Genomic DNA, 15,539 nt, shown 5'->3' on the forward strand with positions numbered 1-15,539 from the left:
TATGAGGGGTATAGACAGAGTTAATGCGAGTAGGCTCTTTCCACCTAGTTTAGGAGAGATAAGTACAAGAGGACATGGCTTTAGGGTGAAAGGGGAAAAGTTTAGGGGGAACTTCTTCACAAAGAGTGTTGGGAGTATGGAATGGGCTGCCATCTGATGTAGTAAATGCGGGCTCACTCTTGAGTTTTAAGAATAAATTGGATAGATACATGGACGGGAGAGGTCTGGAGGGTTATGGAATGGGTGCAGGTAAATGGGACTAGCGGAATACCATTTTGGCACAGACTAGAAGGGCCGAATGGCCTGCTTTCTGTGGTGTAGTATTCTATGGTTCTATGGTTCTAACCTGTTCTAGCTAAATTGTAAGTACATGGGTTAGAGTAGGTCTTCCAACATGCAGTCAGTTTCCTGGTTTCACATCTCCTCCTTTACTGTTACTAAACCAAAACCCCCATATTTCTATAGTTTAAAATTCAGCCCATTAAGTCCAGAGGAAGAAAACAAACCATTTGCCTCAATTGATCTGTACTGCCGTTTATGTTCCGCATAAACCTCACCCCATCCCTATTCACCCAAAGTTATCACCGTGTACTTCCACTCCTTTCTTCCTCATGTGGTTATCTAGCTTCCCCTTAAATAACGAAACCTTTAACCAGTGTCTGAACTGCATTTGACACCAGTTAATGCGAAATGCCAGTGTCTGCTCTACTATCTTCATGTTATTTCAATATGACCTTGTACTCATCATTATCACTCTGCATGTGGCTGAATGCTAAAGATTACAAAGCTGTTGCATAACAGAACCATATTGAACAGGAACCATTGTTACATATGCCCCAGTCCTACTATACTTTTGTTATACACTAGAATCGAGACACGGGCATAAAATTAAAAAAACCTGACAAGTTAATTCTATAGTTAAAGTGATTTGTTTGTGATTTATTTTCCCGAAGGTTACAAAACATTCAGAAATGAAATGTTAGCTGGTACAAATCTCAATAAATGTATTTCAATTGATTTAGGCTGACATTGGGGCCCTACATATACAGCCTACACCCAGAAGTTGTATCACTGCAATTATGTTGAAATCACAATGGAAAAAAAGACCATCGGTCTAAACGATCCATGCTGATGTTTATTCTCCAACTGTGTGGTGGCCTGATTCCATATGCCCAAATAAAAGTGTACCTGAGTACAACTTTAAATAAATCACAGCTGGACGTCAAAGTATGCATGTAAGAGGCAGACAGGATTAGATTCATCTTTAATTTTGTCTACGGTTGTCATTGCAAGGGTGAGATACAGGAGAGCTGCTGGGAACTATGGAGCCATCCTCCACTTGGAGACATCATTTTCAAAAAGGGAGGAAAAAATATTAATTGACTTTCGGTTCAGCATGATGTGCTGTTTATGATCTGTGAGTAATAAACTGAAGCTATGTGGTGCTCAGGAATGAATGCAACAAAATGAAACATTGCCTCGATAAATGTCCTTTCTAGATGAAGTCAAGCAATAGCTTTCTTTTACAAAAATATGCCTACTTCTGGATATAGTAAAAACACATATTCGCGGAGACTTCTTTTGTAATAAAATTCAGTCTCAAAATATCTTAGTCACCGGGCAAGCTATGTACTTTTCTGAGCAATGCCATGGCAACTACAATTGGTTATTAGGAAGCACACAATTAAATAAGACAAACGAACAAGGATGAGGCAAAAATAGAAATAAAACAGTAGAACACTCTTTTATATGTTGCATTTATGTCCAAATGTGGTCAGTATAGAAAAGTGATTGAAAAACAAAGTGCTGGAAATGGACAAATAACTCAGTCAGAAAGGAAAGAATGTCAACATTAACCTATCTTTCTCTGTTGGATACTGACCCACCAGCTGTGCACCTTTAGCATTATATAATTATTTTCATATCCAGCACTTTTGTTCTATTATAGTCTTGATGCAAGCAAGTTATTTAAATAACTTCAAAAAAACTAGTACCTCACAAAATAGGCAGTATTTTGTTTTAAATTTACACACTCTGATAGGAAGTATGCGTACTCAAAATAAATTATCCCTGTAATTATTATGAGGAATAGTACCTACTGAGCTTCAACCCTCAGCTATTTTAGAAGAAGAATGAGCATATTCAAAATAGCAACGGAAAGGACTTAAAATGAATGCATTAAGAATTTGTATTCAAGTCTGCAATGCACTGTCCGAATAAGCATAAATGTGCTGTATAATATTTGAAAAGCATTAATACAAAATAATAAATGCAATAAAACATTAAATATCTAAAAGTAAATGCTAACAAACTACTTCCATTGAATGTATTGAAACTTACAAGCAATGATAGGTTTCAAAATCACTGCTCTCTAATTGAAGGAGCCATGTGATACAATTGGTCTGGAAACTGATCACTGTAAAGACAATGATTGGTTTATCAATGTGTATATGTGTATATATTTATTTGAAAAAAATCAAGTTTGTGCCTGGGGTTGATCTTGTGAGTGTACAGATCCACAGATAGCAAATCAGCGAATAACAAGGACTGAATGTGTAGGGCAACAAACAATAGTTTAAAAAAAGGGCATAGCAAAAATCAAGAAATTAGAGATGGACATAACAGGAGTAATACAATAGTCATGAGGGACTTTAATGTAGATCTAAACTGGACCAGTCAAGTTAGCAGTATTAATGTGGAGGATGAATTCATAGTATACAGTATGGTTATCTAGTATGGTTATATGTTGTTGAACCAATTAGGAAAAAGGCCATATTTGAACTTGTATTATGCACCGAGAAAGAGCTCTTGTTGATAATCTTGTTGTCATGGGCTGTGTAGGGAAGAGTAACCATAATATGATAGAACATATATTGAATTTGAAAGTGACGTTATCCAGTCTGAAACTAAGGACTTATTACCTAAACAAAGGAAACTGAATTGTTTAGGGGAGAGTTTCCTATGGATGATTGGAAAAATAGATTAAAATATATGAATATGGACAGGCAATGGCTAGCATTTAAAGTAATAATGCAATATTTGCAAAATACATTCCTTTAAGGCACAAAACCCCATGGGAAAAGTGGTCCATCTGTGATTGATAGGGGAAATTACAGATAGAGTAAGGGTTCAGGATGGGGCTTTAACGTTGCCAGAAAGCAGTAAACCTAAGGATTGGGAGCATTTTAGAACTCAGCAACTGAGAAATTGATAAAGAAAGGGAAGAAAGAGTGAGAATAAATTGACAAGGAAGAAAAAAAATGGTCTGTAAAGAGCTTTTATAGGTATGTTAAAAGGACAAAATAAACTAGAAAGGGCAAGTGTGGATTTGTAATGGAAGGAAGGGCAGCTGAATTGAACAACTAGTTTGTGTCTGTGAAGGGCCCATAAAAGGAGACAGAAAATAAACTAACAGTAATACTAAAGAACCTAGAGCCTAGCAAGAATCTGGAGAAAATTATTACTGGCAAAAAAAAATTGCTTAAAAATAAAAAAAAATTGATGAGACTGAAAGCTGAATTCGAGAAAGGTAGATGCTCTGGTTATCATTTGCAAACATTCTATAGACGCTGGAATTGTTTCTGCAGGTTGTAGGGCAGTAATTGTGGTCCCACGATTTAAGAAAGAAGGGAAAGAGAAAACATGAAACTGCGTATGAAGGAAGGATATTTCCCCTGGCTGAGGAGTATAGAACCAGAAGGTCAGAATAAGGGGTGTGTCATTTAGAACTGAGATGAGGAGAATTTCTTAATTCAGAGTGTTGTGAATCCTTGGAATTCTTTATGCAACAGGACTGTGGAGGCTCAGTCACTAAATTCATTCCAAACAGAGATTAAAAGACCATTGATGTTCAGGGAATCAAGGAACATGGGGATTGCGCAGGAAAATGGCACTGAGATAGAAAATCCAGCTATGATCTTGACGGATGATAGAGAAGACTCTAAGAGCCAGATGGCATACTCCTGCTTCTAATTCATATGTGCTTTAATATTAACAGTTATATTCCTTATTCAGGTACTACTCGATATCTTCCTATAGACCCACTATGCAGTGCTGACACCTATACAGCACTACAGAGTTGAGAATGGATGTTCAATTCCTCACTTTGTGTTGAATCTGTGCAACACAAAAACAGGAGATCCTGAGCATGCAGTAGGTAGTTCGCCCTGGTAAGGAAATAGGATAGCTTGGTAAGAGCCCAGGGTGAGTGAGGTAGTGCAGATGGTGTGGGTTGGCAGGTAGTGTGAAGGTGTAATTAAAAGAAATCAGTGTTAATCAAACCAGTAATCTACCACTAGGTTCACTGAAAGGTCTGTTTCCCATTCTCTCGACTACAGTTGGTTTGCATAATCAAGGAAGGAGAAAGGGGATTTAAATAGGTAAACTCTGCCAATTTCAATACTCCCATCACTCACTAGCAGTAAAAATTATATGTGCCGTAAGTCACTGTTCATATGCTCTTTATTATACAATTTCTCAATGAATACTGTAAAAAAATAAGCAACTTTAAAATATAAAATATATAGTTATGACAGACGAGTACATACCTTAAGTAAAGTAGCAAAATACAGTCACATTCTGTGTTTTCTGTGAAATCACAGGGTCAGCTCAAAATAATGAGGAATAATTAGCCCACATAATCCTGGATCTTTAAGACCACATATTTAAAAAGTAAACAACTCAGATGACTTTATATTTATTGTATATTCAATACTGTGTATGAGGAACTATATATAATTATAATACATAAACTAAACAAATTAATGTCATAATTTTAGTGAAATGCAAAGCGAACAACAAGATTACTTATTGCTTTGGACCAGCTTTACCAAAACTGATTTTCATTGGATAATTGAATAAATTCATTATAACCATTTTAAAACTAATGAGGACATTGCTAATACAGAAATTAAATGGAATCGTTATTAAAAACGTTACTGGCCCTTGTATATATGTATAAGTATTTGATACAATCGTTCAATGGTCTTTATTTGGACACTTTAATTTAATTATTAATAACGTAAAGTTACAAACAATCTGCTGGAGGAACTCAGCACCTTGAGCAGCATCTGTGAGGGGAAAGGAATTGTTGACGTTTGACAGGACTGATGCAGGGTTTTGACCCAAACATCAGCAGTTCCTTTCCCCTCACAGATGTCGTTCAAGCCGCTGAGTTCCTCCAACAGATTGTTGCTCCAGATTCAGCATCTGCTGCCTCTTGTGTCTCCAATAATCTAAAGTTTTCTGACACATTCTAGAATCTTTGATCATATTTACATGGAAAAGATTTGAAAATGAAATTATTATTTGTTCTTTAAATGTATGATCTCACATTTCTAAAGGCACTATCTGAAAACAATGTGAAACATCGGCAATATTCCAAATGAGATCAAGTGATAGCACAACCTGTGCTGGAAAATCCATTGATCTCTTTTTTCAGACTTATCTCATTACAAAGACAATACAAGGACACAAAAAACATTCTATCTTTTTTTTTGAAACAGAAAGACAGTTAATACTATTGAAGCTGAAGCTGAGAAGCCTTTTACTGAGGTAATGAAGTTTAAAAATATGGGAGGGTCAAAACATCTTGCTCACATCACATAAAGATTACTCACTGATGTGGGGAATCTGCATCTCTATTTTATACGATTATGAAAGAAATATTTTCTATCTATTGAATGATATTAATTTGATTATAACTGTTGCTATCAATGTCTATTTGTTGTGAAATAATGCAGCATAATGATCTATGTCTTACCTCATCGAATGTTAACTCAGTCTGGATTTGGAAGGATTGAGAAAACACATGTGAAGGTACAGATATCCAGTTAAAGCCATAAGCAAGTCTTATTCTTACAACTTCTGAGGCATGCTATTGCATAAAGTGTCACTCTAGAACAGCTGCAAAAGTGAATAACATCACGACAACTCAAGAAGCTGTCTGTGGCAAGTTCAAGTTTATTGGCAGTTGATTTTCCTAAACCATTCTGCACAATATAATCTGCAGGCAGTCTGTTGTTATGATCAGCAGAAACCAACCTTTTCAGATCATGGAAGATTTACTTGTTAGTTTGAAGAAACCTGCCTTCAGGTTTGGTTTGAGTTGGATACAAGCCGTCACATTCTGTACAATCTTGTTCTTCATAACAATGATTCACCCTTGAAGCACTTAAGCAACAAAACAGACCATCATCAATTGTTGTGTAATGTTCTATCAAGGCTTTTAAGCTGGGAAATTCTGTATTCAGATGCTGAAAGATAGTAAGCGCATATGATGAATGTTAAAATCTACTACAGCAAGAAGAATGTCAAAATTTTTTTTAAAAATGTAATCCTACCTCAAGATAATATTTGCCTTCATCATTTTTACAGATCATGTAGTTTATCACACCAAATGGGGTCCGCATCATCAGTGTCCAGCACTTCAGAGGGCCAGGATTCACCCAAAGTAAGAAAGCTCCCAGAACATCACGTTTTAAAAGTTCTATGGCACAATCCCTTTACCAAAAATAGTAAAAGATATTTGTGAAAAACAAACTCATTTAAAGGAGCTTGCAGAAGATCATGGGCATGTGAAAGGAAATGCGCTTTGTATTGGGCATATTATGCTTAATTTTACCTCCATAATTACAAAAATTTCAAGTGGGCAGAATGACAGCCACATCACCAGTGAACCAGATTCTGCAGTAAGAGGGTATCAGTGCTTTCTATTTATTTGCACTGCAACTTCTGGCACTGCAACAATAGAACATAGAACAGTACAGCACAATACAGGCCCTTCGGCCCACAATGTGGTGCCAACCTTTAAACTTCACCTAAGACTATCTAACCCCTTCCTCCCACATATCCCCCTATTTTAAAATCATCCATATGCTTATCTAACAATCTCTTGAATTTGACCAATGTACCTGCCTCCACCACCGCCCCAGGCAGCGCATTCCATGCCCCAACCACTCTCTGGGTGAAAAACCTCCCTCTGATATCTCCCTTGAACTTCCCATCCATTACTTTAAAGCCATGCCCTCTTCTATTGAGCATTGGTGCCCTGGGAAAGAGGTGCTGGCTGTCTATCTATTCCTTTTTAATATTTTGTATACCTCTATCATATCTCCCCTCATCCTCCTTCTCTCCAAAGAGAAAAGCCCTAGCTCCCTTAGTGTCTCCTCATAATCCATACTCTCCAAACCAGGCAGCATCCTGGTAAATCTCCTTTGAACCCTTTCCAACGCTTCTACATCCTATAATGAGACGACCAGAACTGGACACAGAACTCCAAGTGTGGTCTCACCAGAGTTTTGTAGAGCTGCATCATTACCTCACGGCTCTTAAACTCGATCCCACGACTTATGCTAACATCCCATAAACTTTCTTAACTACCCTATCCACCTGTGAGGCAACTTTCAGTGATCTGTGGATATGAACCCCCAGATCCCTCTTCTGCTCCTCCACACTACCCAGAATCCTGCCCAGAATTTTGGAGAGGTTTTGAGTAAAAGGTGAAATATGTCTTAATGCAGTTATAGAGGGCCTTGATGAGATGGCATCTGGAGTTTTGTGTACTCTTTAGGTTTCCTAACCTAAGAAAGGATGTACTTGCCATAGCAGGAATGCTATGAAAGTTCACCAGACTGGTTCCAGGCATTGAGACTTTGCCGCAAGAGGAGAGTCTATGTAGATTAGGTTATTATTCTGTAGTGATCATTGAAACTGACAGAATTCTTTTGGGGTTTGACAGGATGGATGTTCCCCCTGACTGGGGGGTCTAGAACCAAAGGTCTTCACTCAGAAATTTCTTCACTCAGAGGGTGGTGAAACTCAAAGGGTGGTGAAATGTTGTAATTCCCTATGCAGAGGGATGTGCAGGTTCAGTCACTCAGTTCAATCAAAACAGAGATCCCTACATTTCTGGATATTAATGGAATCAAGGGATATGGGATAATGTAAGAAAATGATGTTGAGATAGAAGATCAGCCATGATCTTGTTGAATGGTGGAACAGACTCACAGGGCCAAATGGACTATTCCTGCACCTACTTTTTATTTTCAGTATGAAATCACATGGAAGGCTGTGGGAAAGGATAAATGTAAGGAACAACTGGCATCTCTGAAAGTAAAATCTAGCTTAATGTTCCAATTTACTTGAAATAGACCAAGGGAAGCAGTTAGGAGATTAGTTTACAAAATTGAAGATAACAGTAAATTTTATAATGATGGCTTCCAGAATTTGGGATATAGATTTTCTTTTTGCTCAGCCATGGAGTATGGACATTGCTGGCAATGCCAGCATTCATTGCCCACCTTTAATTGTACTATAATCTGCCATCTTCTTAAACTACTGCAGTTTATCTGGTGGAGGGAGTTCCAGGATTTGGAATGGTAATATATTTCCAAGTTAGTATGGTGTGAGATTTGGAGGGGTCTTGCAGCTGTTGGTGTTCCTTTACAATTACAGCCCTTGTCGAACTAGGTAGCTGAGTTCATGGGCTTGAAAGGAATTATTGAAGAAAGCACTGCATTTTGTAAAAGATACACATGGCAGCTGCGTTGTGCCATTGTTGGAAAAAGTAAATGTTGGATACCAAACAAGCAGGCTAACTTGTCCTGGATGATGTTGCGTCAGCAGTGGCAATGAGGTTACAGGATGGCCAGTGAGTTAAAGGCTGTGGGCAGTAGCAGTGAGGCCTACAGTTAGTGGCAGCAGCAAGGGGAGAAGAATCTGCAAGGGAGTAGAAGGTGACCAAGGAATTAAAGGCAGCAAGAGGTGGTAGCAAAGCCTCCAATCAGCGGCAGCAGTGAGGGGTTGATAACCAGCAAGAAAGATTATCCAACTCAGCAACCAGCAGAGTTGGAGCTGATGCCATGATTCAGAACATGACGTGTGATGGGGGAGGTGACTGATTCATAAGTAAGAGCAGGTGATTATTTCCACTTTTACAGTTTACTGGTTAAATTAAAGACAAGGTCCTTGATTGTGTGGGTAGGGATTAAGAGGAAAATAAATCCCTAGTGCAATTAGTTGTCTTTGTAATTAAAGGGTAAATTATGGCAGGAGAGCTTAGCACCATGACATGCTCCAGCATGTGTGCAGAATATGTATATAGCTGCAGCTACTGCTTTACTGCATTATAAAGCTAGAGCCGTGGTTTGATTCTTGTGAGGTGCTGAGAACGCACACTTAGGGATGCAGTCACACCATAGGTAATGAGTGCAGAGGCAGGAAGGGAATACCATGCACAGTAGGAGAAAGCAGGTAATGCAGGAATCATATGTGGCCATCTGCTCTCTAAAGATAACCTGCTTTGGACAATATTGGGAATGATTCCACTGGGTGAGGCAGCAACAACCAAGTCTGTGACACCACTGGTGGCTTTGTTGCACATGAGGGGAGGCAAAAAAAAGGTATAGGACTATAGTGATAAGTAATTCAATTGTAAAGAGAACAGGCAGGCATTTCTGCAGCCACAAAAAAAGATTCCAGTACACTGCCTCCTGCTGCCAAGTTCAAGGCTGTCTTGGAGCAGCTGCAGGGCATCCTGGAGGGGGAGGGTTGTCATAGTACATATTGGTATCAACAATATAGTTAGAGCAAGGATGAGGCCCTACCAGCTGAATATAGAAACTTAGAAAGTAAATTAAAAGATAGGACCTCAAAGGTCATAATCTCAGGTAGCAGCAAGGTTTCATACACTAGTTAAAGTAGAAATAGAATTAACAGATGACTATGTGGAACTATCTGCATTACCTTAGAGGAATGGTGCAAAGGAGAGGATTTCAAGTTCCTGTGACACTGGAACCAGTTCTGAGAGAGAAGGGACTAGTACAAGCTGGACAGCCTGAAGCTGGGCAGGACCAGGAACTTTGGACACAAGTTTACAGCCTTGTCTCCTTCATCTGGGTGGTTCAGTGGCACAGCTTGCAGAGCTGCTGCCTCACAGCTCCAATGATCCAGGTTCAATCCTGACTTCCAGTGTTGCTTGTATAGAGTTCACACATTCTTACTCTGACCATGTGGATTTTCTCTATGTCCTCTGATTTCCTCCCACATCCCAAAGGCGTGTAGGTTGGTAGGTTAATTGGCCACTGTAGATTGCCTCTGGTGTGTAGATGAGTGGTGGAATCTTATGGGGAGTTGATGGGCATGTGGGGAGAATAAAATGGGATTAGTGTAAATGAGTGTTGAAAAGCCTGTTTCAATGCTGTATGACTGGACCAAATTCCTGGGGAGAGAATTTACCAGTGTTTTTGGGGAGGGTTGAAACTAAAATAGTAGAGGGATGGGAACGTGTGCAGGGAAACAAGGGAAAACAAGGATAGAAACAAAGGACAGGAATAAAAAAGTGTTACGGACTCAGTGAAAGTCCCTTTAAGATAGAGAGTGTGTGTGTATGTGTGTGTGGGGCATGCTTACGTCAATAGAAGATAAAGGACGTAATGACGTTGTTGAAGAAGTAAGAAGAAGAAGAAGGAGAGAGAGAGAAGGGAGAGAGACACCAGCCTGCTTGTTTTCTCTATCGATGGATGAGAAACAATAACTGTGTTTGCCATAGAAATCCATGTATGGAAGTTAGAAGTAATCCGGTGGAGTTCACTTTGTTGCTGACCTGTAGAAGGAAACAGGTATTTGTGTGTGGACGACCACGGTTCGGATGCTTTTCGGGGTGAGGAAGTCACTACCGAGTAAACACTGAAGTGTCGTTTGGGTTCCATCGTGGAACATTTGGATTTCGTATGTACTCTCTCTATGCTTTTCTACATCTACATCTTATCTTCAGACAACGGTGGTTGTTGAAGAAGCCCTTGCTCATGTTTCACCTTATGGCTTGCGGAACTGAACTTTAAGAACCATTCGGGAACTGGGAGTTTTGGACTTTGTCACACACACACACGACGAGTTTAGTTTTGGGGTTAACGTTCAAGGTTTAACATTTTTTGAATTCTAACATACTAACATTTTTACTTTTATTTTACGTATTATCATAAGTAGTGATTAATAAAATAGTTTTTAACACTGAATCATGCTCAGTGTGTTTCTTTTGTTGCTGGTTTGTGACAAAAGCAAAAGGGGAAGACAGAGAAATCAAGGGTAAAAAAACAAACAGCCTTACAGTGCAAAATAATACTAAGGGGACTAAGAATGTTAGAAGACAAATCCATAGGCTTTGTACCTTAATGCATGGAGCATTCGCAATAAGGTGGATGAACTAATCACACCAATAGATATAAATAGCCATGATTTATTTGGGATTACAGAGACATGGCTGCAAGAGAACAAGAATGAAAACTGAATGTGCAGGGGTATTTGATATTTAGGAAGAAAAGGCAAGAAGGAAAAGCAGGTTGGGTAGTGTAGCTGATTAAAGAGAAGATCGAAACTAGAAGTGAAGAAGGATATTAGCTCAGATGATGTGGAATTTGTATGAGTAGAGCTAAGAAATACCAAGGGGCAAAAAATAATAGTGGCAGTTATATACAGACACTCTAACAGTAGTAATGACGTTGAACATGGTATTAAACAGGAAGTTGGAGATGCAGGCTATTAGGATATAACTGTTATCATGGATGGCTTTAATCTGCATGTAGATTGGGCTAGACAAATTTGTAACAATAATGTGGAGGAAGAGTTCCTGCACTGTATGGGGATGGTTTAATGGACCAATAAATCAAGGAACCAACTCCATCCTTGATTGGAGGAAGAAGATATGATAAGATATCTTTATTAGTCACAAGTACATCGAAACACACAGTGAAATGCATCTTTGCATAGAGTGTTCTGGGGGCAGCCCACAAGTGTCACCACGCTTCCAACGCCAATGTAGCGTGCCCACAACTTCCTAACCTGTACGTCTTTGGAATGTGGGAGGAAACCCGAGCACCCGGAGGAAACCCACACAGACATGCGGAGAACATACGAGCTCCTTACAGGCAGCGGCTGAAATTGAACCTGGGTCGCTGGCGCTGTAATAGCATTACACTAACCACTACACTATCGTGCCTGCTCGGGAAACAAACTGCTGGATGAACTCAGTGGATCGAGCAGCATCTGTAGGGGGAGAGGAATTGTTGGCGTTCGGGGTCAAGACCCTGCATCAGAGATTAGTGTGCAAAATTAAAGACTATGAGATTGGGAGTAATGTACTGACATGGACGGAGAACTGGATGGCAGAGTAGGAATAAACAGACACAAACAACAGGCAGTAACCTATGGGGTACCACAGGGTGCAGTATATAATGATTAAAATGAGAAAATTAAATGTCATATTTCCATGTTTGCAGACAACAAAGCTGAGTGGGAGTGGGCATTTTGAGGAGGATGCGGAGAAGTTCCAGTGTGATTTGGACAGATTGGTGTGATTTGGGCAAATGCATGGCAGATGCAGTATAATGTGGATAAATATGAGGTTATCCATGCTGGTAGCAAAAACAGGATGGCAAGTTATAATCTGAATGGCACTAGGTTAGGAAGGAAAAGGTGCATCAAGACCTGAATGTTCTTGTGCATCATTCAATGAAGGTAGTCATGCAGGTGCAGCAGGAGAGGATTTGAAACTAGAGCAGGGGTGTCCTACCACAGTTATACAGAGGCCACAACTTGAATATTGTGTGCAGTTTTGGAATCCTTATCTGAAAAGGATATTCTTGCTATGGAGTGAGTACAGCAAAGATTCACTGGACAGACTCCTAGGAGAGCAGGACTGAAGTATGAGGAGAAATTGGGACAATTGGGCTTATATTCGCTAGAGTTTAGAAGAATAAGAGAGGACCTTATTGAAACTTATAAAATCCTGACAGGACTGGACAGACTAGATACAGAAAGAATGTTCCTAATGGTGAGGAAATCCAGAACCAGGAGTCACAGCCTAAGAACAACAGGGCATGCCATTCAGGATTGAGATAAGGAGAAATTTCTTTACCCAATTTCTTCACCCATAGAGTGGTAAACATGTGTAATTTTCTACCACAAAAGGCAGTTGTGGCCAAATTATTAAATATATACAAGGAGTTATGTACAGCTCTTATGGCTAAAGAGATAAAAGATTGGCACAGTGGCACAGCTTGTAAAGCTGCTGTCTCATAGCTCCAGTGACTTAGGTTCAATCCAGCACTGTCTGTGTGGAGCTTGCATGTTTCCCCATAACCATGTGGGTTTCATTTGGGTGCCCCAGTTGTATGGGTTGTTAAGTTGATTGACCACTGTAAATTGCCCCTAGTGTGTAGGTGAGTGGTTGAATCTGGGAGTGGGGGAGGGTAGTTGTTGGAGGAATAGGTTACAGGGAAAGTTAGATTGAAGGACCAAAATGGCCTCCTATGTTGTAAGGAAATCTGGATATATAAGGAGAACATAGAAATAGGGTACTTAATGTGGATAATCAGCCATGATTGTACTACGACCATAGAACACTACAGCGCAGAAAACTAGTTGTATTGAATGGTGGAGCATGCTCGAAGGGCCAAATGGCCTACCTCTACTATTATTTTCTATATTTCTTGAATGTTTTTGGAGTTGCCTTCATAGACAAACAAAGTTTTCCATCGTGCTTTTGGATTAAGTATTATAGATGTTGGAAAGGTTATCTGGAAGTAGATGCCCAAGTTGCCTTGGTCTTCCACAAACTTGTCGGGTGATATGATAGCCACAAAAGGGATGAATGCATGAGCTAAAACAGATTAATGCACCCTGCCACAAAGCTTCGATTGGAAGTAAATGGACTTTGCACATTTTTGGGATTAAAAACATATTGTCCAATTGCCTGGCCCACGGTTAGATTCAGGGGGCTTGGGATGGGCTGTGACCCTAAATTATAGTGGTGGAGAGAGAAGCACAAGAGCATGTGCCACTTGTGTTTTTGGGGAAAGGGTATCGGAGTCCTGTGCTGGGGTAGTTATGGGCAATTGAGGCATCATAGCCTTGTGCTTTTGTCAGGTGTTTGGGGGAAAGTGGTGTTTCAATTGGTGATGGGTGGAAGAAGGATCAGAAGTAAGTGGTGACAGGGGTTGTGGTGGTATCAGGATTGGAGGCCAGTACTTCTCAGGAGAGGGAGGAGGCATAAAGAGAGAGTCAGGCCCAAGAACATGATGATGATTGCACCTGCAATGAGCTAACTGATAATGTGGAGGAGTGATGGGTGGGGATTGTTGTTGGAGGTTGCGGTCTCTATATGGGGCCGCAGAAGACCACGAGGCTGGGAATTTGCAAGATCCGGGATCAGGTGATTAGGACCTTGGTCTTGGGGGAAAGGGGTACTGGAATAATTTGTAATGTTGTGTTTCCATATTTCAGGAGGGATATTTTTGCATTGGAGACAGTTCAGGAAAGATCACCAAGTTGATTCTGGCATTATTCTAAGGAACAATTGAGCAGATTGTGCCTATATTTAATGGAGATTAGAAAATGATAGTTCACTCAACATAAAAGCTTCTGAGGAGTTTTAAAGGATAATTTTCCTTCAGGGGAGTCAAGAATTGGGGACACAGTTTCAGAACAAGGGATCACCCATTTAAGAGGGAAGTAAAGAGATAATTCTTCTTTCAGAGATTCAGAATCTTTGACAGTTACTCTCCCAAAAAGCTGTGGAAACTGACTCTTTGAATACATTCGAGGCTGAGGCAAACAGATTATAGGAATGTAGCGAAGTTAAGTGTTATGGGGAACAAGTAGGAAAGTGACAAGGCCAAGAGTAGAGCAGTTATGATCATATTGAATAATGGAGCAACCTTGAAGTGCCACATGCCTTATTCCTACCTCTATTTCTGATGTTATAAAGAGTTCCCCTGCATGTAAGGGTGGTCAACGCAGTGTTGGTAGTGGAGCAGCAAGAACAATTAATGACTTATCTGACAGGGGACCCAATGGCAGGCACTCCTGGAGGAATATGTTTCATGTTCCCCATAATGCCTCAAAGGGAACTTCTTATGGTGAATGATCGTGAAATGGTTGTTATCAATTTGTATTCCAAAGAAATTGCACAATGCCAACAAGTGGGTTCAATTGATGTATTAGGCAGTGGTACTTAGCCACTAGTTAACTATTTAACATTCCAGATAAAATTAGGGCTTATCCATGCAAATCTAACAGTTTTTTTTGTGCCATTCTATGTCTTATTTACTGTCAAAGCACTTTTCTAGCACTGAAAATTAATACTGACGTGTTGACTAAGTGTAAAGACTTTATCTTGATCTCTTTAATTTCTCCCTCTTAATCTTATCTTTTATTCCCTCTCTTTATTTCACTATCCATTTATGATTTTGTGTTGAATTAAATATTCTAATTTACACTTCCTGGCCTTTACTCTGTTTATCCCATTGAAGATTCTTTAGTCTGATCAAAAGGATAAACTTGCATGCCCTTTCACGTAGGTCTCAGATCCACTGTAGTGGGACGCACACTGTTTCAGATGCTGACAAATTGCTGTTCAAATGCCCATTGAAAATATAGAGCAGCTTTGCTGCAATGCACTCAGTCCCTTAATGTAAGTAATTAACAAAGAGTGTAAATAGTTAAGACCACAACAATGATTCCTGTGGCATCCCACTAGTTAC

The 15,539-nt window shown here is 39.6% G+C and overlaps 1 protein-coding gene across 2 annotated transcripts in view; it reads right to left on the reverse strand.

The window, feature by feature from the left end:
- Positions 1–4,540: 4,540 nt before the first annotated feature.
- The window catches only part of sh2d5 (SH2 domain containing 5), a 48,546-nt gene continuing 37,547 nt past the window's right edge, over positions 4,541–15,539 (reverse strand). For both annotated transcript variants that reach the window (XM_052039635.1, XM_052039634.1), the window contains 2 exons: positions 6,342–6,501; positions 4,541–6,254 (listed from right to left, as the gene is read on the reverse strand). In XM_052039635.1, the coding sequence (XP_051895595.1) occupies positions 6,063–6,254; positions 6,342–6,501 (352 nt within the window). In that variant the 3' untranslated portion in view covers positions 4,541–6,062. The remainder of the gene's footprint in view (positions 6,255–6,341; positions 6,502–15,539) is intronic.

This window comes from Pristis pectinata, chromosome 26 (assembly GCF_009764475.1).
Source record: "Pristis pectinata isolate sPriPec2 chromosome 26, sPriPec2.1.pri, whole genome shotgun sequence".
Lineage (NCBI taxonomy): Eukaryota > Metazoa > Chordata > Chondrichthyes > Rhinopristiformes > Pristidae > Pristis > Pristis pectinata.